The sequence below is a fragment of the Zalophus californianus genome, chromosome 15 (assembly GCF_009762305.2).
Source record: "Zalophus californianus isolate mZalCal1 chromosome 15, mZalCal1.pri.v2, whole genome shotgun sequence".
NCBI lineage: Eukaryota > Metazoa > Chordata > Mammalia > Carnivora > Otariidae > Zalophus > Zalophus californianus.
In genome coordinates, this window is record NC_045609.1 from 61,007,310 (window position 1) to 61,029,628 (window position 22,319).

Genomic DNA, 22,319 nt, shown 5'->3' on the forward strand with positions numbered 1-22,319 from the left:
ATCCCAAACTCTAATTTGTTATCCAAACTCAAAATTATCCAGGAGACAATGAATTGTCAGTTTTAGGAGAACACTGATTTCTGGTGAAAATGAATACTGAGCTTTTCAAATCAAATTATAGTCCCTGAGCACCCAAAGAGCTAAGGGTTATGGGGCTGAAGTACATGTCAATAGGCATGGAGGTCTTAACTGCAAGAGTTCTAAATCTAGGTCAGTTTAGTGAAATCCGTAAATAATTGCTAAATGACTCATGGAAAAAAAAAAAACACTTAGCATTAGGAGTGACAATTATGGGTCACAGATATTACCAAAACCCAAAGACAGGATCCTCAATAACTGACAACAGGGGGAAACAGAGCTGTTGATCTCAGAACAAGTAAAGGGTGGTGGGGGGGGGGTATATAACAATGCAGTGAAATTTAACTCAAAGAAATCTTGGCTCCTTCCTTCCTCCCTTCCTTCCATCCTCCCTCCCTTCCTTCCTACCACAATGATCATTCTCCCTAGGCCCCAACAGCTTCACCAGTTTGAAGAATACCAACAGACTGATTTTTTGAATGGCCTCAATTTTCAAAGACAGAGTGATACACACTAGCTAAGAAAGTCCAAGAAACTATCTTCATATTTCCTCCTTCCCAGCCACCCTCTCTGCTTGGCTATATTTGAGACTAGAAGAACTGCCCTTTTCTTTGCCAAGGAAGTTCATGGCACTTGTAAGTCTTTCCTTTAATATTCCCATCTCTGGCTTTTTTTTTCCTTTATGTACTAGTCTTGAAGGGATCTCTCTCTCTCTTTTTTTTTTTTTTAGCAAACTCTTATAAGTTAAAGCACCTGATAGAGTCCCAGGCATTTGCTGGCTGCATCAAAGTGGTTTTCTCTTTACTGACCTGCTTGACCTCCAATGCTGGATCCCATGAAACATTCAATACTTATTCAACTGTACAGAGAAAAGTCAGGCTTTTCACACTTCATCCTGACTGTACTCACAACTTGAGAAAAGCTGTTGTAGATATCCTATTTGGCCCAGGGCATTTTCCTCTAGATTTTTTTTTTTTTTAAAGATTTTATTTATTTGAGAGAATGAGAGACAGAGAGCATGAGAGGGAGGAGGGTGAGAAGGAGAAGCAGGCTCTCCGCTGAGCAGGGAGCCCGATGTGGGACTCGATCCAGGGACTCCAGGATCATGACCTGAGCCGAAGGCAGTCGCTTAACCAACTGAGCCACCCAGGAGCCCTTTCCTCTAGATTTTAACCTTACCCTCCTCTCCAAACCTTGTTGCTCTATTATCCCTGGCTTACACCTACACTTTGTTTCTGAACTCTTCCACTCTGTCCTTCAGTCCATTTCTCTTCTGTAGAGCCTGACATTTTTGTTCAGTGATTCTCTGAAATGCAGTCTCTGAATTGTCCTATGGGCTCCCTCCATCAGCTCAACAGTAACTGAGGTACTATTACTTCCAGCCCATTCCAGATCAGGCCCAGCCAGTATCCTGAACACCCACTTGTCTAAAAAAGCGGAACTCTGTTTGTAGATCTATATTCAACAGATGTTTACTGAACACAGGCACTGTGTTACTGAGTTAGACATGGATGCTGCCTGTCTTTAAAGAGCTCACAGCCTAGTCAAGAAGACAGACAAGCAGATAGTTACTACTGTAGTATGGCTAGGCCTGGCTCTGTGGGTGAAGCAATAATCAAGGTGTACTGTTTCAGGAGGTAAGGTGACAAGTTGGGGGAAGAACATCCAAGGCAGGGAGAAAATGTATGTATGTGTATATATAGGGTCAGGAGTATGAAACAGTTTGTCCAGAGAACTATCAGTGTCTCTGTTTTGTCCAGAGAACTCTAGGTGGTCTGGCATAGCTGTGATGAAGACAGAGTCCAGAAAGCATATTAAGAATGGAACTGGGGACACCTGGGTGGCTCAGTCGGTTAAGCATCTGACTTCGGCTCAGGTCATGATCTCAGGGTCCTGGGATCGAGCCCTGCATCAGGCTCCCCACTCAGCAGGGAGTCTGCTTGTTGCTCTCCCTCTGCCCCTCCCCCTGCTTGTGTTCTCTCTCAAATAAATAAAGTCTTTAAAAAAAAAAAAAGAATGGCACTGTATGCCATGCTACAGAGCTGAAATTTTTTTTTAAAGATTTTTATTTTTATTTATTTATTTATTTATACCTAAGCCAAAGGCAGGCGCTTAAGGACTAAGCCACCAGTACTTAAATCTTTTTAAAAGATTTTATTTATTTATTTATTTGAGAGACAGAGAGACAGAGAGAGAGAGAAAGCAAGCAGGAGTCAGGGGCAGACGGAAAGGGAGAAGCAGACTCCCTGCTGAGCAGGGAGCCCGATTCAGGCAGATACCAGGACCCTGAGATCATGACCTGAGCCAAGGCAGACGCTTAACTGACTGAGCCACCCAGACACCCCCAGAGCTTAAATTTTATTCTGCAGGTGTTGAGGGTGCCAGTGAAGGGAATGAACACAGGGAAGAGAGCAAGAGAGAGAGAAAGAGGCACAGAAGATTAGACTAGAGGCTTAGAGAATCCAACTGATGATGAAATGGGGAGAAAAAATAAATTAACTGTGATTTATTTACATAATAAAATACTGCTCAGCAATAAAAAGGAATGAACTACTAGATACTAGATAGTTGCACATCCATGTTCACAGTAGCATTTTTCACAACAGCCAAAAGGTGGAACAACCCAAGTGCCCAACAGATAAACAAATAAACAGAATGTGGTTTATACATACAATGGAATGTTATTTATCCTTAAAAAGAAAGGGAATCCTGTCACATGCTCCAACATGAATGAACTTTGAGGTCATTATGCTAAGTGAAATAAACCAGTCACAAAAAGACAAATATGATTCCAATTATATGAGGTATCTAAAGTAGTCAAATTCACAGAAACAGAAAGAATGGTCGTTGCCAGGGACTTGGGGGAGGGGGATCTGGGGGGAGCTGTTGTTTAATGGGTATACAGTTTCAGTTCTACAAGATGAAAAAACTCTGGAGATCTGTTGTAGAACAATGGGAATACACTTAACACTACTAAACTGTATACCTACAGTTAAGATGGTAAATCTCATATCTTTCTTACCACATTTAAAAGTGTTTAAAAAAAACGAATGAACTAATATACACAAAGTGGATGAATTTCGAAAACATATTGAGTGTAAGAAGATAGGTGCGGGCGCCTGGGTGGCTCAGTCGTTAAGTGACTGCCTTCGGCTCAGGTCATGATCCTGGAGTCCCGGGATCGAGTCCCACATCAGGCTCCCTGCTCAGCAGGGAGTCTGCTTCTCCCTCTGACCCTCCCCCCTCTCATGCTCTATCTCATTCTCTCTCTCAAATAAATAAATAAAATCTTTTAAAAAAAAGAGAAGATAGGTGCAAAAGAGGATCTACTATATGATTCTGTTTATATGAAACTCAAGAACAGGAAAAACTAATTTATGGTCAGAGAAGTCAGAAAGTACACAATTCTGGGGAAAAGGAGAGTCATGAGGGATTTTTTGCAGTGATGGAAATGCTCTAAGTCTTGACCTGGATGGTATTACATAGGTATATACATATGTAAAAGTTGTCTAATTGATTTTGTCTATGATTTTGCACATTTTACTATATTTAATACTGCAATTAAAAAAGAAACAAAGATAGGTTTTGAATGAGTTGGTAACATTCTATTTATTAAAGTGAGTGGCTCACAGATACTCATTTTAGGATCAAGCTTTATTATAAATATACATTAATATAGTACTCTTTAGAATTTGTCAAATAGTTCATATTTTTTAAGTAGGAAATTAATTGCAGTTAAATGGGCAAAAGGAACAGATTTTAATCCATCCCTACCTGAATCCCATCTAGTACATTATCCCATAAAGAAGATGATGTACAGTCAAAACCCTGGTCAGAAGTCTTCCACTCTCTTCTACCCAGACTGAGTTCCAACTATAGGTAGGTTATCCTGCTGCCTTTTCAGGGGTGTCACCAACATAAATGCGGTGAGAGGAGAGACCAATGAGAACCAACTGTATCTGGAACTTCTTTAAGATTGAAAATTTTCATCATATGAAAATAATGTCAAATGAGAGAGAAATTAATGTTCATTGGTGTATAGGGCAGTGAAAATGCATTATCACACCCTGTGTTTGACACCCCACTCACATGTTATTGGTTTAAAAGAAATTATATAGAAACCAATTAGAACAAAAGATCTCATTAAACCTCTTACAATAGGAGCCCACTTTGCTAGAGCATGCATAATATCTGGGCCCCAGAGAGAAATGTATAATCAAGATAAAATTAATCAAAACCTACATAAAAAGAACAGCAAGAGACAATCTAAGAAGAACACTTTCTTCAGTGTTAGAAATTCCTGAAGTCTGATCACTGAGTGCATAATTCTGCTTATTATTATCTTCCGCTATGTAAAACTATATTTATAATTAGGCTGGTATCACAGTAAAATGAAAGTAAAATGCAGACACAATTCATTTAACAATTAATGTACTGAAGCTAAAAATTCTTACCATGTCATTAATTGCCAGCTTAAAACACTGCCTCAGTTTCAGTTTTAGATGATCACACACCTTCTTTAAGAACCCAGGGGAAATGCAATGCACAAGGCAAGGCTTGTTTAGAGGAGAAATAGCAGGCAGCAGTGAATTTCACACTCTTCTCTCCCCATGGACCCCAACTCAGAAGAGCCTTTACTGTGACCACCAAGCTTACTACTAATTAAAAGAGAAAACAGTAAAAAGCACCTTCTTTCTCAGTAAAGCCCTCCCACCTGACCTCACTCCAAACTGCTTCCTTATTGTTCTCTACCTGTTAGGTTCTAATTTCTCAATATAAGAAGAACTAATGTTTGCTGCGATCTTTTTTCTTCTTCTTCTCCTCCTTTTTTTAAAAATTTAATTTAATTTCTTTATTTCAACTGGTAAATCCCTCTTCTGGGATTTTAGGAGAGTAGGAGGACAGAGGAAGATTTGAACCATTCTATGAAGGTTGTCGTCCCTGATTTTTCTATAAAAGGATTTTATTTTTCTAGTCTGGCCCTGGCTGATGATTCCCCACCCACAGTTTTTTCTTCACAAATTTATTTTTTACAAAGAGCTTTGCAGTTGATTCTTAAGGAGGTTTTTTTCCAGTCTTTGAGGCCATTTTATGTAAGAGCAGCAAGCCAAAACCCAGAAAGGGGAGAAAATATTCCTAAATCATCCACCAAATCAGTACAGAGTCAGGATTAGATCAAAGCATCTGGACAAAAATTTAGAAGGCATATTTATCAAATGTGCTGATGATACAAAGCTGCAAAAGAAAACCAATACATAGAATGACATAATCAGGACTCAAAAAATATCCTGATAAACTAGAATGACGAGCTGCAATGAACAAGACACATTTGATAAGGATAAAGAGTTTCATTTATGTTAGTTTAAAGAAAAGATCAACTGGAGATGTTGAAGAGATTCACCAACACAGTTGTAGTAGCTCTGAATGGTGAGATTTTAGATGATTTTACCTTACTTTGTTCTTTGCACTTTTCTGCATTGTTTAAAATTTCTATAATGAACAGGTAGCATTAAAACAAGCAAACAAACAAATAGGGGCACCTGGGTGACTCAATTGGTTACGTGTTGGCGTCTGACTCTTGATTTCAGCTCAGGTCATGATCTCAGAGTCATGAAATCAAGCCCTGCATTGGGCTCTGCACTCAACAGGGAGTCAGCTTGTCCTTCTCCCTCCCCCTCTACCCACTCTGTGCACGCATGCTTGCTCTCTCTCTCAAATAAATAAATCTTTAAAACAAACAACAAATAAACAACCAAAACCACTCAAAACACCACACCAACTTAATAATTTAAGGATGGGGACGGGGAAGAGTTAGCTTGAGAGTAGGTCACTTCAAGCAGATTTGAAGGTTTTAGTGGGACCTAAGCTTGTTATGGACCAACAATGCAATTCAGCTGCTGAAAAACTAACACTATGGAGCCTGCAAATAAAATCTGTCCAGATCCCGGGTGCTAACAGTCTCCCACTAATCTAAACTACTCAGATCATATCCGGATCCAGTTCTAGGTGTCATTCAATCCAATAAACATTTACTGAATGCTTATTTGGTACAAGGCATGCCCTAACACCATACTTTAGGAAGTAAACTGAGAAGTTAGAATATGTCTAAAAGACAATCACAGTATGCCAAAGATTTTAAAACCATGACATATGATGAACAACTGAAGGAAGAAAGGATACTACAGAAGAGCAGGAGTATACATTTCAAGCCCTTTGAAGAAGATAGTATGTAGAAGAGACAGTACATTTTTTTTTTTGGTGTTGCATCTAAAGGTTCAGGTTATAAAGAGGAAGATTCCAACATGAGGAATAGATTCTCATCATTTTTTTTAAGATTTTATTTTTTTAAGTAATCTCTACGCCCAGTGTGGGTCTTGAACTTAACATCCCTGAGATTAAGAGTTGCATGCTCCACCAAATGAGCCCTCCAGGTACCCCAAAATTCTCATCATTTAAAAAACTGAATAATCTATAGCCTAAAGTACTAAGCACTATTTCACTAAGTGTTCAAGGAGAGGCTGGATATGACCCCAACAAGTAAGATTTATGCTTTGGGAAGGAGACCAGAGGAGATGGCCTCTTCAGTTCTCTCAGCTTTCAAGGCTCTGTGATCCTGGCACTGCTAATCAGCAAGATCAAAGTCCAGTAGAAAAGAGGAGGTATGGTACCTGGCATTCTGGTATAAATCTGAGAATTTAGAGTGATTACGTTCCTATGAGCCAAAAACACTTTTTTTTCTTTTATTTTATTATGTTATGTTAATCACCACACATTACATCATTAGTTTTTGATGTAGTGTTCCATGATTCATTGTTTGCATGTTAACACCCAGTGCTCCATGCAGAACGTGCCCTCTTTAATACCAATCACTGGGCTAACCCATCCCCCCATACCCCTCCCCTCTAGAACCCTCAGTTTGTTTCTCAGAGTCCATAGTCTCTCATGGTTCATCTCCCCCTCCGATTTCCCCCTCTTCATTTTTCTCTTCCTACTATCTTCTTCTTTTTCTTTTAACATATAATGTATTATTTGTTTCAGAGGTACAGGTCTGTGATTCAACAGTCTTACACAATTCACAGCGCTCACCATAGCACATAACCTCCCCAATGTCTATTACCCAGCCACCCCATCCCTCCCACCCGAACACTCCTGTTTTTGTTCACAATATTCAAAGAAAACTAAAGTTTCATCTGCTGAAGAGATGCCTATTGTGTTTGCTGACAGGATAACATATTACTAACCAATAGTAATGGCTTCCTCAATCCACTAGTAGATTAACAATCTACTGTGTTCTGCATGGTTAGAATACCTAAGTTAATTGACCAGAGTTCCAGCTTGACTTTTAGGAAAGAAAAAATGGAGAAGGAAAATTAAGGGATAAGATGAAGAACTGCCCACAATTTAAAAAGACTCCTTTTTTAAGTGCCCTAGATATGGGATGGAAAGAAAGAAATTAGGGACCTAAATTATGCCTATTGATCCCATTTGTGGCTAGGATTTATAGAATTTACAATTAGAAACCAGCATTTTGTGAACTAAGTCATGATTAACTGTCTATACTTTCTAGCAAGAGTTCCTTTTGAAGAAGAAAAAAAGAAACCAACCATTTCTCAGGTGAAAATGAACTTTTTGTCTTACCTTGGGATCAATAATAATTAGGGAGCGGCACGTCCCTAAAGGACCAAGGACAGCTGTACCAGCAAAAGCAGGCCATCTCCAGAGATCCAGAGTATGAGAAGAGCTGGCTGGGAAAAAGCAAAAGCCCAGGAATAATAGGCTTTGGAGTGCTAGACTCTAGTCCCTTCCCACCACAATAGCCCTACTATAAAATGAGTCAAATACCTTTCTTCCTGACCTACTAAGACAGAGCAGCAATTCTAGGTCACCTTGACTGCCCCTCTGGTTCTCAACTCCTAGCATTTAGAAACAGTTGTAAAGACAAGGGAGCTATAACAGAAACAGAAGAATAAAAAAATGCTCCTAAAACCAGAGGCTACTGCTGCTTTTTTTTTTTTTTAAGATTTTATTTATTTATTTATTTATTTGAGAGAGCGAGGAGGGGAAGGAGCAGAGGGAGAAGGACAAAGCAGACTCTGTGCTGAGCATGGAACCCGATGCAAAGCTCGATCTCAGGGTCCTGAGATCGTTTTCTCAGCTGAAATCAAGAGTCAGATGCTTAACCAACTGAGCCACTAAGGCACCCCAAAACCAGAGGCTTCTAGAGAAAAGATCCCAAGTCAATCTCACACAAACACACCGGCACTTCCTCTCATTCATTCTTTCTCTGAATCTCTCTCTTCCCAGGTTTTTGATTCTTACCTAATAAAAAACTGAAAAAAGCATAGGGTAGGACCTACTGACTAAAAGATTAGCAGAATAAAGGACTTACATCAGATGGCTCATTTCAGATACCCATAAAAAAGTCAATGCTAAGTTTAAAACCTAAAGTTAATTTACCACACCATAAAATTATAGGTATGAGATCCAATTAACTATTAGTGGGACAAGTGCGAACCAAAGGCCTTTGCTGTGTAGATACACATTTGGAGAAACAAAGAATGTTGTTAGACTGTGAACCTAAAAATTGAGGAGAGAATCTGCTCTCCTACCCCGGGGGTCATTCACTCACACACATGGGACCAAGGCCTAGAACATTCTGGAGGAAACTGACAATCATACATTTCTTCTCCAGTGCTCTCAGCAATTTCATCTGCAACTGTCTGCTCAGAATCAAGCCCTTTCAACTTACCTCAAGGCCCAGGACTCTTAATTACTTCTAGCCACCAGGAAGCAGCTACTCTAGTATCACTGGCTCAGTCACAAATACAGTCCCACCAAACCACTTCCAATATGTTCAAGTAAGTACTTGACATAATTCATTAAGAAAGAGAAAAATATCAATGTAATTAACAAGTAAAACGATTGTCTAATTGTTTTCTAAAACAACATTCAAAGTAAGGTCACCAGATACATATATAAGATCTTTTCCAACTAACTCACCATTACAAGTTTCCTCCAGTTGGCTATTCACAATCCTATAAAACCGTAGCCTTTACAAAAGGTGAGGGCCCACACCTGGGAGGCCTCAAGTGACACTCTCAGAGCATGCACCTGGAACCCACTAAACAGGTACTTCTATTTTACAGTCTAGTAGCTTGATTCAGGATAGAGGGCTGAATTCAAGGTTGCCTTCTTTTCTCTAGGAGTCATACTCCAGAAACAGTCCCTTATCTGAGCCAACAAAAATAAGGCACAGTCAGCAGACCCACATTGGTGGGAGAAAATGAGACGCAAAAGATGGGGCACAGGACAAGAATATTTTCCACAGGGGCGCCTGGGTGGCTCCATCAGTTAAGCGTCTGCCTTCGCCTCAGGTCATGATCCCAGGGTCCTGGGATCGAGCCCCGCATCTTGTTCCCTGCTCTGCAGGGATTCTGCTTCTCCCTCTGCCTCTGCCTTTCTCTCTCTCTCTCTCTGAATAAATAATTATTGAATAAATGAATAAATTTAAAAAAATCTAAAAAAAAAAATATTTTCCACAAACCAACACTGACTCCAGACATAGATGCACATACCTAACAACTCCTTTATCCATTCCACATCAAAGTACTGTGTCCTTCTCTCAAAGCTATATACCTCCAAAACAAGTGTTTACCAATTAGTGCTGTTACTTTTGTACCATACTCTTTCTTTGTTATAAAATTCAACATGCAAGCATCAAGAGCCAATGAGCTCTCTATACATTTTTAGCTGTAGGTTAGTAGCTCACCAAAAAATGAAGGATCTAGAATGCTGTGTTTAATACCTACATGTGAGAAAATCTCTCACAAACAAAATGTATCTAAACTCTAAATATAGACTTTTCCCCACTCACACCTACTCTTAGCTCCAGACATGATAAAATGAACAAAATTATGGTCCTGTTTCTAATGCAGCCTTACCTTCTCAGGAAATATATGAAATTCTCCTTTTTAGTGTACTTTTTGGCAAATAAAGTTTAGTATAGTGAGTGTTGCATGTGTATGTTATTTAGATAGAGCTACAGTGTTATTTCTATATCTCACTGGAATTTAGTATAAATATAAAGTTTCTAATTCCAATAAGTTAAGATGTATACGGTAAGCCCTACAGCAACCACTAATGAAACAACTAAAAAAAATAGTGAAAAAAAACATTAAAGAAATCAAAGTGCTACATTGGAAAATATTCATTTAATGCAAAAGAAAGCAGTTAAGGTACAGAGGGAATACAAAAAACATGAGACACATAACAAACTAAAAGTGAAATGTCAGACATAAGTCGTTATACCAATAACAACATTAAATGTGAATGGAACAAATAACCCAATCAAAAGGCAGACTGTCAGACTAGAGAAAGTAACCAAGATCCAACTATATGCCATCCATCAGAGGCACATTTTAGATTCAAAGATACAAATAGGTTGAAAGTAAAGGAATGAAAAAAAGATATGTCATGACAGAAATAAAGGCAGAGACAATTCAACAATAAAAATTGGGCACTGGAGCCCACAGCCACCTCACTGGAGCATGGCAAACTCACCAAGGGGAAGCCCTTTAAACTCCTACAAATTTTATATGCCAAAAATATTCCCTGTGCACAGGATTCAATATTGTATGGTTCATTAGGATCTGCTGGGCTGGCCTTGGACATTTTTTGTTAACTAATAGAATGAGAACATCACGTGGTGCTGGAGTAGGAGGATTTATCTTGGTGACTTTAGGATGCTGGTTCCATTGTAGGTATAATTACGCAAAGCTAAGAATCCAGGAAAGAACTGCCAGAGAAGGAATACAAAGTGTATGCCAACAGACAACTTAGATGAAATGGAGAAATTCCTAGGAAGACACAAATTACCAAAACTGACTCAAGAAGAAACAGACAATCTGAACATAGCTATATAACAAGCAAAGAGATTTAATTACTAATTTTTTTTTTGAGAGAGAGAGAGAGAAAGAATGTGGGGGAGGGGCAGAGGGAGAGGGAGATAGAGAATCTTAAGCAGGCTCTACACCCAGCACAGAGCCTGATGCAGGCCTGAGATCATGACCTGAGCCAAAATCAAGTGTTGGATGCTGAACCGACTAAGCCACCGAGGCAGGCACCTCTTCAATTACTATTTTAAAAAACTACCTGTGAAAACAAGCCCAGTCTCTGATGGCTTCACTGATTAACTATACGAAGATTTAAAGAATTAATACTAATCCTCTAAATAGTCTTTCAAAAAAACTGAAGAGAGGGGACCACTTCCCCAACTCATTCTATAAGGCTGTCAATACCTTGATATCAAAACCAGACAAAGACCACAAGAAAAGAGAACTACAGAGCAATATCGCTGATGAATAAGGACACAAAAATCTTCAGCAAAATACTAGCAATCTGAAACCAGCAACATATAAAAAGAATTATACATCATAACCAAGTGGGGCTGGTTTAACATCTCAAAATCAATTAATGTAATATAACCGTATGAATAGAGTAAGAAACAAAAACCACATGATCATCCCAATAGACATAGAAAAACACTGACAAAATCCAATACCTTTTCATGATTAAAAAAAAAAAACACTAAAAAACTAGGAATAGAAGGGACCTTTTTCAGCCAAATAAAGGGCATCTAAAAAAAAAAATCCACAGCCAAATGTTTTAATAAATTTAAAATGTAAAAAAAAAAATTAAGAATACCTATATTCCCTCCAATCAGAGACAAGAACACATTGATTAGTGGGGCACCTGGGTGGTTCAGTCGGTTGGGCGTCTGCCTTTGGCTCAGGTCATGATCCCGGAGTCCCGGGATTGAGGCCCACGTCCGACTCCCATTCAGTGGGGAGCCTGCCCTGTGACCCTCCCCCATCTCATGTGCTCTCTCTCTCTCTCTAATAAATAAAATTAAATAAAAAAAAAAACACTGATTAGTATCTTTTCAGTTATATGCATAGTCCTTTTGGGCACATTCTCTTTTACCAAATTAATGGCAAGAAGGCAGAGTAATAAAATAATAAAGCCAAAGTTTCATGGTCAAACATCTCAGAGGGCTGGAAGTGATGGAAAACATAAATTCTTCCCATCTGAACTATTTTCCCAACAATAATGCCAAGATGCAGGCTGACAGCCTAAGTTCCAGTGTTGCCCCTGATGTCAGGTTGCAAATAATATCATTCTGTATTTCTGATCCCTTGTAGGCCCACATGAGTAGAGCCAAGGGAACTGAATAAAGCTGGATATGGAAGGGAGTTGCTTTCTAGAATGAAGTCCCATGCAGATCATCAGAACCAAGGCTGGTAAGACCTCCAGACTTGCATAGTAAGAACAATTATTTTAAAAAGATGGTAATAATGAACATTTATATAGCACTGACTATACTAGGTACTGACGGTGTGCCAGGTACTATTCCAAGTCCTTTACATATATTGTCATTTAATCATCTCAGCAATGACCCAGGTTCCATGAGGAAACTCAAAGCAAACAGTGGTTAAAAAATGTGTCCAAAATAAGTGGTAGAGATTAGACTCAAACTCAGAGAACCAAACTCTATTATACAGTCGCTGCTCTTAACCACTATGTTATGCCATCTCTTAAACAAGCAGAGCAATGAACAAACCTAAAAAACAAAACAGAACAAGGACATACAGAAAAAATGTGGAGTCTCAAATTCTACACTCATCAGTTAATTCAGCCTGATTTCAATTAACAAATCAGAACTGTGGTTATCTCAAAAAAGCAAAGTGGGTGCTGGGATTGCCACGTGCAAAAAAATGAAGTTGGACCCTTACCTTACACCATATATAAAACTTCCCTTAAAATGTATCAAAGACCTAAATGTAAGGGCTTTCTTACATTCCTTTTTTTTTTAAAAGATTTTATTTATTTACTTGACAGAGAGGGAACAAAAGCAGAGGGAGTGTGAGAAGGAGAAGCAGGCTTCCCGCGGAGCAGGGAGCCTGATGCGGGGCTCAATCCCAGGACCCTGGGATCATGACCTGAGCGGAAGGCAGACGCTTAACAACTGAGCCACGCAGGCGCCCATCTTACATTCCTTTTCTTAGAAAAAAACATGAGAAAGCTGCAGGACTTGAACTGACAATGATTGCTTGGATATGACACCAAAAGCATGGTCAACAAAAGAAAAAAACAGATAAGCTGGACTTCATCAAAATTAAAAACTTTTATGCATCAAAGGACACAATCAACAGAATGAAAAGGCAATCCACAGAAAAAATATCTGCAAACCATGTATTTCATAAGAGGTTGGAATCCAGAATATATAAAGAATTCTTAAAATTGAACAAAACAGCCAAACCCAATTTAAAATTTGGCAAAGGACAGGAAGAGACATTGCTCCGAAGAAGATAGACAAATAGCCAATAAGCACAAGAAAAAGATAACCAATACCACTAGTCATTAGGGAAATGCAAGTCAAAACTGCAATTCAATACCACTTCATACTCATTAGGACAACTATTATCAAAAAATAGAAAATAACGAATGTCAGCCAGGGTATGGAGAAACTGGAACCCTTGCACAACATTGGTAGGAATACAAAATGGTGCAGCTGTTATGGAAAAGGGTATGGTGATTCCCCCAAAAAATTAAAAATAAAATGACCATATGATTCAGCAATTCCACTTGTGGGTATATCCCCAAAGGAAGAAAAAGCAGGTTCTCAAAGATTTGTACACCCATGTTCATAGAAGCATTCACAATAGCCAAAAAGTGGAAGCAATGAAAGGGTCCATTAATGGATAAATGGATAAATAAAATGTGGTATACATACAATGGAATATTTTTCAGTCTTTAAAAAAGTTGTGGGGGGGCACCTAGCTGGCTCAGTCAGTGGAGCATGGGACTCTTGATCTTGGGGTTGTGAGTTCAAGCCACATGCTGGGTATAGAGATCACTTAAAAAAAAGAATGGAAGGAAATTATGATACATGATACAACATGGAAAGAACCTTGAGGATATTATGCTAAGTAAAATAAGCCAGGCACAAAATGACAAATATTGTTTAATTGCTCTTATAAATATGTTCCTAGAGTAGTCAAACTCACAAACACAGAAAGTGGAATGGAGATTTCCAGGGGCTAGGAGGAGGGAATGAGGAGTTACTGTTTCATTTCCGTTGGAGAATATGAAAAAGATGGCTCATGGTGATGGCTGCACAACAATGTGGATGTACTTAATGCCACAGAACTGTAGACTTAAAAATGGTTAAAATATTAAATTTTATGTCATGCATATTTTCTTGCAATTTTCTTTAAAAAAGGCAAAGTGAGGGGCACCAGGGTCGTGAGATGAGCCCCTGTGTTGGGCTCTGTGCTCAGGAGGGAATCTGCTCAAGATTCTCTCTCCCTCTCCTGCCCCTCCCACTCCCACACTCTTTGGGCTCTCTTTCTCCAATAAATAAATCTTAAAAAATAATAATAATAATGATATATTTAAAAAATTTAAAAAGCAAAGTGGAAAAAGACCCCAAGGGAATTTCAGATTGAGGGAAGGAGGGCTTTTATATACTAAAGTCATACTCACCTAAAATCACAGTAGCCCCAACTAAAAATCTTAATATTCCATTACAAATACCTGAATTTCTTCAACCAAGACTTCTTTACTGTACTGCAGTTCACCAAACCCAGCTATGACCTAATGCAAAACCTCACTTTTGCATAAACCAAGTTAGGGCAAAACAGATGATTAACCACATGGGATTCAGTGTTTGGTTTTTTATTTCTAGCTGTAGTCTTAAGAGATTAGAGAACAGCAACTATTAGAATAATATGTAATGCTCCCAGTCACTAGGGAAATGATATTATAGCAGCCTCATTTTGGTGCTTTGTTTTAATCTGCATAATGCTTTTCATTCTCTGTAATGGGAGATCAGCAGGGTCTGTTTACCAGAAGAAAGGTCATTACTGATAAATTCTAACCCAGGGGATAATCTGAGCCTGCCTGCCTGCCACTTTTGAGCAGACAACTGGTCTAGAAGCTTATTTTCATGTACTTCTTGCTATTCAAGAGTCAACAGCCCAATGCCTCTGCTCCTGTCATTTGATTGGTTTGATCCATATTTACTTTTCACTAGACTACGTTGCATCCTTCAGCTGAAGTGCCTGGTGTCAAACTGTTCCTCCTCTCAACTCATCATCAATATCCATTCTGATTAAAGAACTGTGACTAAGAGGCAAATTCTGTAGCCCAAACAGGTTCATGGGCCAGAGGATTTGGAGGGACTCTGCCTAGCTGAGACCTTACATTCCCTTTCCAACCCTAATTCTGGCCATCAACAGTGAATGTGCTCTCCCTGATTACCGCCTGTGGGCTTTTTCTCCATGACATTCAGAATTCTATATGCAGCCTGCTCCAAAGGGTGCTATGCCCAATGAACCCCCCTATCTAGAGGCTGCTGAGAGCTATTCTTGTTCCCCAGCCTCCCTAGCAGAGTGTACATTTAAAGCTTTCCTCCTCCTCCTCCCCCTCTTTTTTTTTTTTTTTGAGGGGATATTTTTTAGGATGAAGGAAAACAGCTACATAAGCACACAAGCAGGAAGTAGGGGAAGGACTACTTCAGCACTGAAACAAAAAGATCATGGAGTAAAGAGAGGGACAAGAGGCAAACTCACAAGGTGAACAATTAAGACACTTACAAAGAAATGCACTAAATTCTCATTCCAAATCCCAAGCTTGTCACTAATCACAGCAACATCTAAAAAGTCATTCTTGTCAGCCCTGGAGGCCTAATGGATAAAAAGTCATTGCCAAAGAAAAACTAAACTTTAGCTTAATGCATTCCTAATATAGGAAAAATTTAATATATTAATCACAGAGTTAAAACTTTACCCACCTTAAGAAAACTACAGATCAGGAAAAAACCTATTTGCAGTGATTCAGCCACTATTTCTGTGAGCAACCAGAGAAGAGGATTGTGAACTTGGTGCTAATAAAATGCTAATTAAGTGAAAAGCATTAAGATGTTAACTTGAATAGATTCATTAAGGGCTTCAAATTACTTACCTTGAAAGTTGTTTGGTTAGATGAAGGTCAGATTTTAGTCTAACATTCTTCTTTTTCTCTTTTGACTAATTAGGTTAATAGCAGACATCTTCCTAAAGTATAGGACCTCAGTAGGGTAACCTGCTAAGTGGTGGCAGGAAATATTTAGCATAGAAGTCTCCAAGCAAAACTTCCCAAATGCTTTCCTTCCAGTCCTGCATTTGGCCCCTCAGAGTATTTTTCCTTTGTGGACCAGCTGATCTGTGAAGGCAGCTGAAGTTAACAATTACACAAAGTAGAATTTTAAAGGTGGAGCAGTAATATTTTATTTTTCTTGTGGCAAAACAAAGGAACAACCTGCCTATGGGAAGGAACAAATATAGGGCCCTGTACATTAATGACATCAGGTATTCCAATAAAAATAGCAGTTTTGGGGCACCTGGCTAGCTCAGTCAGTAGAGCATGCGACTCTCAATCTCAGGGTCATGAGTTCAAGCCCCACATTGGGCATGATGGCTACTTAAAAAAAGAATAGTTTCTCAAAAACTCTAATTTGAAAAGATACACGCACCCCATTGTTTACTGCAGTATTATTTACACTGGCCAAGATACAGAGGCAACCCAAGTGTCCATCAAGAGATAAATGGATAAATTTGTGGTATATATATACATATACATTCACACACAATGGAATATTACTCAGCCATAAAAAGGAATGAGATCTTGCCATTCACAACATAGATGAACCTAGAGGGTAATATGCTAAGTGAAATAAGTCAGACAGAAAAAGACAAATACCATATGATTTCACTTATATATGAAATCTAAAAACCAAAACAAACCAATCTGAAATCTAAAAACAAGCAAACAAACAAGAACAAACTCATAAATATAGATAACAGGGGTGCCTGGGTGAGTCAGTTTTTGAGCGTCTGCCTTCAGCTCAGGTCATGGTCAGGTCCTGGCATCAAGTCCCATATCAGGCTCCCTGCTTGGCCAGAAGCCTGCTTCTCCCTCTCCCACTCCCCCTGCTTATGTTCCTGCTCTCACTATCTCTCTCTGTCAAATAAATAAATAAAATTTTCAAAAAGATAAAATAAAATAAATAAATACAGAGAACAAACCGGTGTTGCCAGACAGGTGGGCGTAAGGGGATGGATGTTATAGGTGAAGCAGATTAAGAGGTACAAATGTCCAGTTACAAAATAAGATGAAAAGTAGAGCACAGGGAATATAATCAATAATATTGTAATAACTATGTATGGTGACAGGTGGTAACTACACTCATCATGGTGAGCACTGCACAATGAAAGAACTGTTGAGTCGCTATGCTGTACACCTGAAATTGATAGAACACTGTATGTCAACTATACTTCAATTTAAAAAACAGCAGTTTCTAAGCAGCTGCATTTTAAGAATCTCTCTGAAGGATCAAACAGGAAGAGAGAGACAAATTGTTTAAACACAAATAACTCTGACAATTAAAGAGCTGGCATGACTAAGCCACGAAAGACAAGTGAAAAGCAAACAGACTGACACTTGAGCAAATTTAGGCCTCCAAGCATGTGGAAGCACTTTTAATTTTCACTGTCACAATCTGAACTCCAAAAAACATTAAAGTCTGCAGCCTTTCTGCTGCCTTTCACCTGCTGGTAAGATACTATGTTAGGGTTGCCATTAGATGTATTGCATTCCAGAAGATCCCAAAGACATAACTTGTAGCTGTCATCAACTACCAAACCACCTTGAGGCCCTCTCAGCTGTTAAGTTAGATGTCTGAAAATTTCATATGCAACCCAAACCTTTTCCATGGTTATCAAAGAACATACTACAGGAGAGGTGGCCGAGAGTTCGTTCACTCTGCCTCAGAAATCTTTTCCAACTGTGGGATTAGCACAAATAATCTTTATAACAACAGAAGTAAATGTTGCATGCTATCACAGCTTTACTTTTTTTTTTAAGATTTTTATTTATTTATTTGACAGAGACAGAGAGAGACACAGAGAGAGAGGGAACCCAAGCATGGGGAGTGGGAGAGGGAGAAGCAGGCTTCCTGCTGAGCAGGGAGCCTGATGCGGGGCTCGATCCCAGGACCCCGGGACCACGATCCAAGCTGAAGGCAGATGCTTAATGACTGAGCTACCCAGGCGCCCTCAGAGTTTTACTTCTAAGCCTCTATATACTCTATCCTTATTAATAAACTTGGTGGCCAATAGTTAAACATCCCATAGTATCCCTGGAAGACCCATGGGTCCAATTTTCTGACAGTCTCTTGTTTTCTAAACTACCCAAAGTTAATAGTGTTATGGATGTGCAACACAAGCTCTTAGAAAAGAACCAAGGGAGCATAAGGCAGCACTCATTACCACTGGAGTGGAATGCAGACTTAGGCATACCACTTTTTCACCCTCAGCCACAAGAATACTAACTCTGAGAAAAGAAACTCCCTGCACCATTCTCATTCAAAGCATCAAAATCTACCTACAAAAAAAGCAAAACATCTTTCAAGGTTAGAGACAACATCTTAAGTTTTATAGAAGGGACATATGAAGACATACTTAGGAAACATTCTAAGGAAGGCTCAAAATGCTAATCCTAAAAACAGTATAGTATTTACTCAAAAAATTAGACAGAATTATCAAATGATCCAACAATTCCACTTCTAGGTATAGGCCCAAGAGAAGTGAAAGCAGGGACTGGACAGATATTTGTACACCCATATACAAATAACCAAAACACAATGACCAAAGGGTGGAAGCAACCCACTTGGGATTTCATCAATGGATGAATGGATAAACAAAACGTGGCATATACATACAATGGAATATTAATCGGCCTTAAAAAGGAAGGAAATTCTGACACATACTACAAAAGAGATGAATCTTAAATACATTATGCTTCAGGCCAATATTTTATGGTTGACTAAGTGCTTTCACATACGTTATATAGTTCTCACAACTACTTCCCCGTGAAGGAGTTGATATCATCATGATCTTCATTTTATAGATAGTGGAAAGAGGTCCAGAGGAACTAAATAACTTGCTCAAGGTCACACATTAAGTGGTAGAGACAAAAATTTTAAATCCAGCTTCTCTAACTAAAATTTCCATGTTCCTTTCAATACATCATGCTGAGTTTTCTGTTTACCTCCATGGTAGCCTTTGATGCAACTCTATGGGAACCACTATGGCGCAGAAGAAGGAGCCCTGGGGTGCTGGGCTGCCTCAGTCGGGGTGCCTGGCTGGATCAGTCGGTGGAGCATACAGCTCTTGATCTTAGGGTTCTGAGTTTGAGCCCCAACTTGAGAGTAGAGATTACTTAAAAATAAAAAAAACTTTAGAAGAAAGAGCCCTGAGCCCTGGACCTGGGAATTAAAGGACCAACGATTCTCAGCTTTGCCAAACAACAATGGTGGGACTTTCTGCAATTCACAATATCTTTAAGATTCAGTTTCCTCACTGGTAAAAAGTGTATTTTTATTTATTTTTTTTAATCAATCTTTTTTTTAAAGATTTTATTTATTTATTTGACAGAGAGAGAGAGAGAGAGAGAGAGAGAGAGAACACAAGCAGGGGGAGTGGGAGAGGGAGAAGCAGGCTTCCCTCTGAGCAGGGAGCCCGATGTGGGGCTCGATCTCAGGACCCTGAGACCACGACCTGAGCCGAAGGCAGACGCTTAATGACTGAGCCACCCAGGCGCCCCTAAAAAGTGTATCTTTAAAAGCTTGTGATATACTCTATATAGAGTATACTGAAGAACACAGTATATAAAAGAGCACAAAGCTTAGCACTTATTAAGTGAATTCAAGTGTCAGAAAGGAAAAAAAGTAAACTTTAGCTGGCTTGGCATCACAACTATTTTGCCCTGATCTGGCCTTAGTGTGATAAGTGACATTCAAACACATTTTTCCCGTAATCTCGTGAGAAAACTGACTGGATCTTTGATACTTTTGACATATACGCCAAGTCTAATTCATTAGTGACAGTGAAGATAATCTAATTATTCCCTGCAGCAGGTTCATCAAAGAAATGGGAGGAATGAAAATGAAGGTAGAGGCCTGATGGAGACTTGCAAAGAGAAGAAAGAGGTCATGGTTATAGGCATCTGCTCAAAGTTCAGCCCAGTCCTTTCTGGGCTATTCACAAAAAGCAAAGGCCAAAAGCTTAAATCAGCTGTTTGACGGCCCTTGGGAAGAATAAGGACAGCAGCCAAGCCAGAAGCCACTGAAAAAGAAAGCAACAAAGTAGGAGATAAAGCAAGCATAAAGGAATGTGATCAAGGAAACAGGTCCCAGATGAAAAGGAGCTGCCTGCAAAGCCTAAGTAAATACATGAATAAATAAACACAACATAAACTATACCCATATGAACTTCATACTCTAGCCCAGAATCTGGAGCTTCTTTCAAACACTCACATTTGTCATACTGCCCTTGGGTCACAAAGGGATATTTGGGAGAAGGCAGTTTGTAATTCCTGATTCTTTTTATTTATCATAAGGCCTCACTACAGTATCTGGTTTATTTGCTAGGTACAGATATGCATTTGTGAGATTTATAAAACTGTGTTTGCAGCAAAATGTCTCTGGGGTCAGGTAAGGCAGATCAACCTTCAGTGCAATCTTGTTAGCGCATCTTACCCCCTTGCCCCCTCAACTCCAGCTCTCCCAACACACACATTTCACACTTCTTTTGTTCCCAGACGTGCCAAATACCGCTGTAAATCACTACAGGACGTTATACTTTTTTAAAAAAAAGGAGAGAGAAAAAAAAATTAAAAAGAAAGAAAGGAAAAGAAAAGAAAGATACAGAAATAAACACTAAATCCCAGCGCTGTCACACATTAGAATCTATACCAAGTTGTAGATGTGCATTACCATCACTGGGAATGTCTGGCAAGGCTTACATCTGGAGCTAAATCAAGTTTCCCCATCTGTTGGGTTTGCCTCTTCTACTCAAGTTGTTAATTTTTCAATTGTTTGCAAGAGCAATTTAATAACTGTTGAGAAAATGGGAAATGATAGGCACAAAGGGAACAAGGAATGTAAGGAAAGTCAGCTTGAGACTTCATGATACTGAAAGCACATTCTCTCCATTTACAAACAGCTCACTCCTGTGAGTGTGTGGTATTTCCTTAAGACCCTAAGCCAAACTCCATGTCTGACTCAATTTTATCCAATACATATAACACTCTGTAATTGCTTTGCTGTTTCATAAGGAACCTAAAATAATTTAGCCCCATAAGCTCCATTTGCCTTTGTTTACCACAAATAGAAAGAGCCATGTAAAGCAAAACGTCAAAGTTCCAGATCCCCATGAGTCATTCCCTGAACTCACAGAGAATGGCAGAAAAAAAAATTTCAGAAAAAAGCTTTCAGATGGCCTATACACAAAAAACACTTTGGCAACAAAGATGCCTGAAAAGGGCTTGCAACCATCTCTTGGTAAGAAAATTCATAGAACAGCACTGTGAGCTATTTCAATATGACAATATGAAAGTCTCATGCACTCCTGCTTTTCTTGATCAAGTACGACATTTCTTCCACTCCTACAGATATCAGGGCTTAAAATAGCACTGTTCAACACACTCTACTCAGAAACGTACAATAAACCTCAGGATGAGCCAAGGAATGCTGAAAGAGGTAAGTTCTCATTCCTTACCTGATATTAACTAATGCATGGGTCACCTTGCTAGCTGCTTCTTTCCACTGGCCTGCATTGGTAGAAAGCCTCAGGACTATAAGGAAGAAAAGAAAAAAGATCTGTTAGATCCCCGTATAAAACACAAATATGAGGAATAAAGATATATCTTGGAATAGCTTTATTAGAATAACCAAACAGAGCCTATACCAACATTCCATTTAAAACTTCCTCACCTTAGAGAAAAATATTAAGGCTTATTCTCAACTATCTTCACCAGGATTTTTTTTCTCTAGCTTTTTTTTCACTTTCTATCAAAATACTCCTCTGCCTTGGGTTCCCCTCCATCTACTCGGCTGCCACATTTATCATTTCCCTAATGGCTGGGATTGATTTAGTGGAAATGGCTGGCTGAATAAGTATCCCCTCTGCTCCATACTTACCTTTCTCCTAAAGGTTTAAGCTAGGTCAAACAGGGCAAATAATCTTGCTAGATAGAGAATGGTCATGTTTCAATCAAGGAGTAACCTGTTTTAGCTCCTATGACTTAACTGTGTGACCTGCAACATGAATCAATAGGAATATCCTTCCCTTTTCTGACCA

At 39.1% G+C, this 22,319-nt stretch overlaps 1 protein-coding gene across 4 annotated transcripts in view; it reads right to left on the minus strand.

Annotated features, from left to right (window-relative positions):
* The window catches only part of ARMH3 (armadillo like helical domain containing 3), a 181,469-nt gene that overhangs the window by 55,007 nt on the left and 104,143 nt on the right, over positions 1–22,319 (minus strand). For all 4 annotated transcript variants that reach the window (XM_027593642.2, XM_027593658.2, XM_027593649.2 and 1 more), the window contains one exon: positions 21,738–21,813. In XM_027593642.2, coding sequence (XP_027449443.1) covers positions 21,738–21,813 — 76 coding nt within the window. The remainder of the gene's footprint in view (positions 1–21,737; positions 21,814–22,319) is intronic.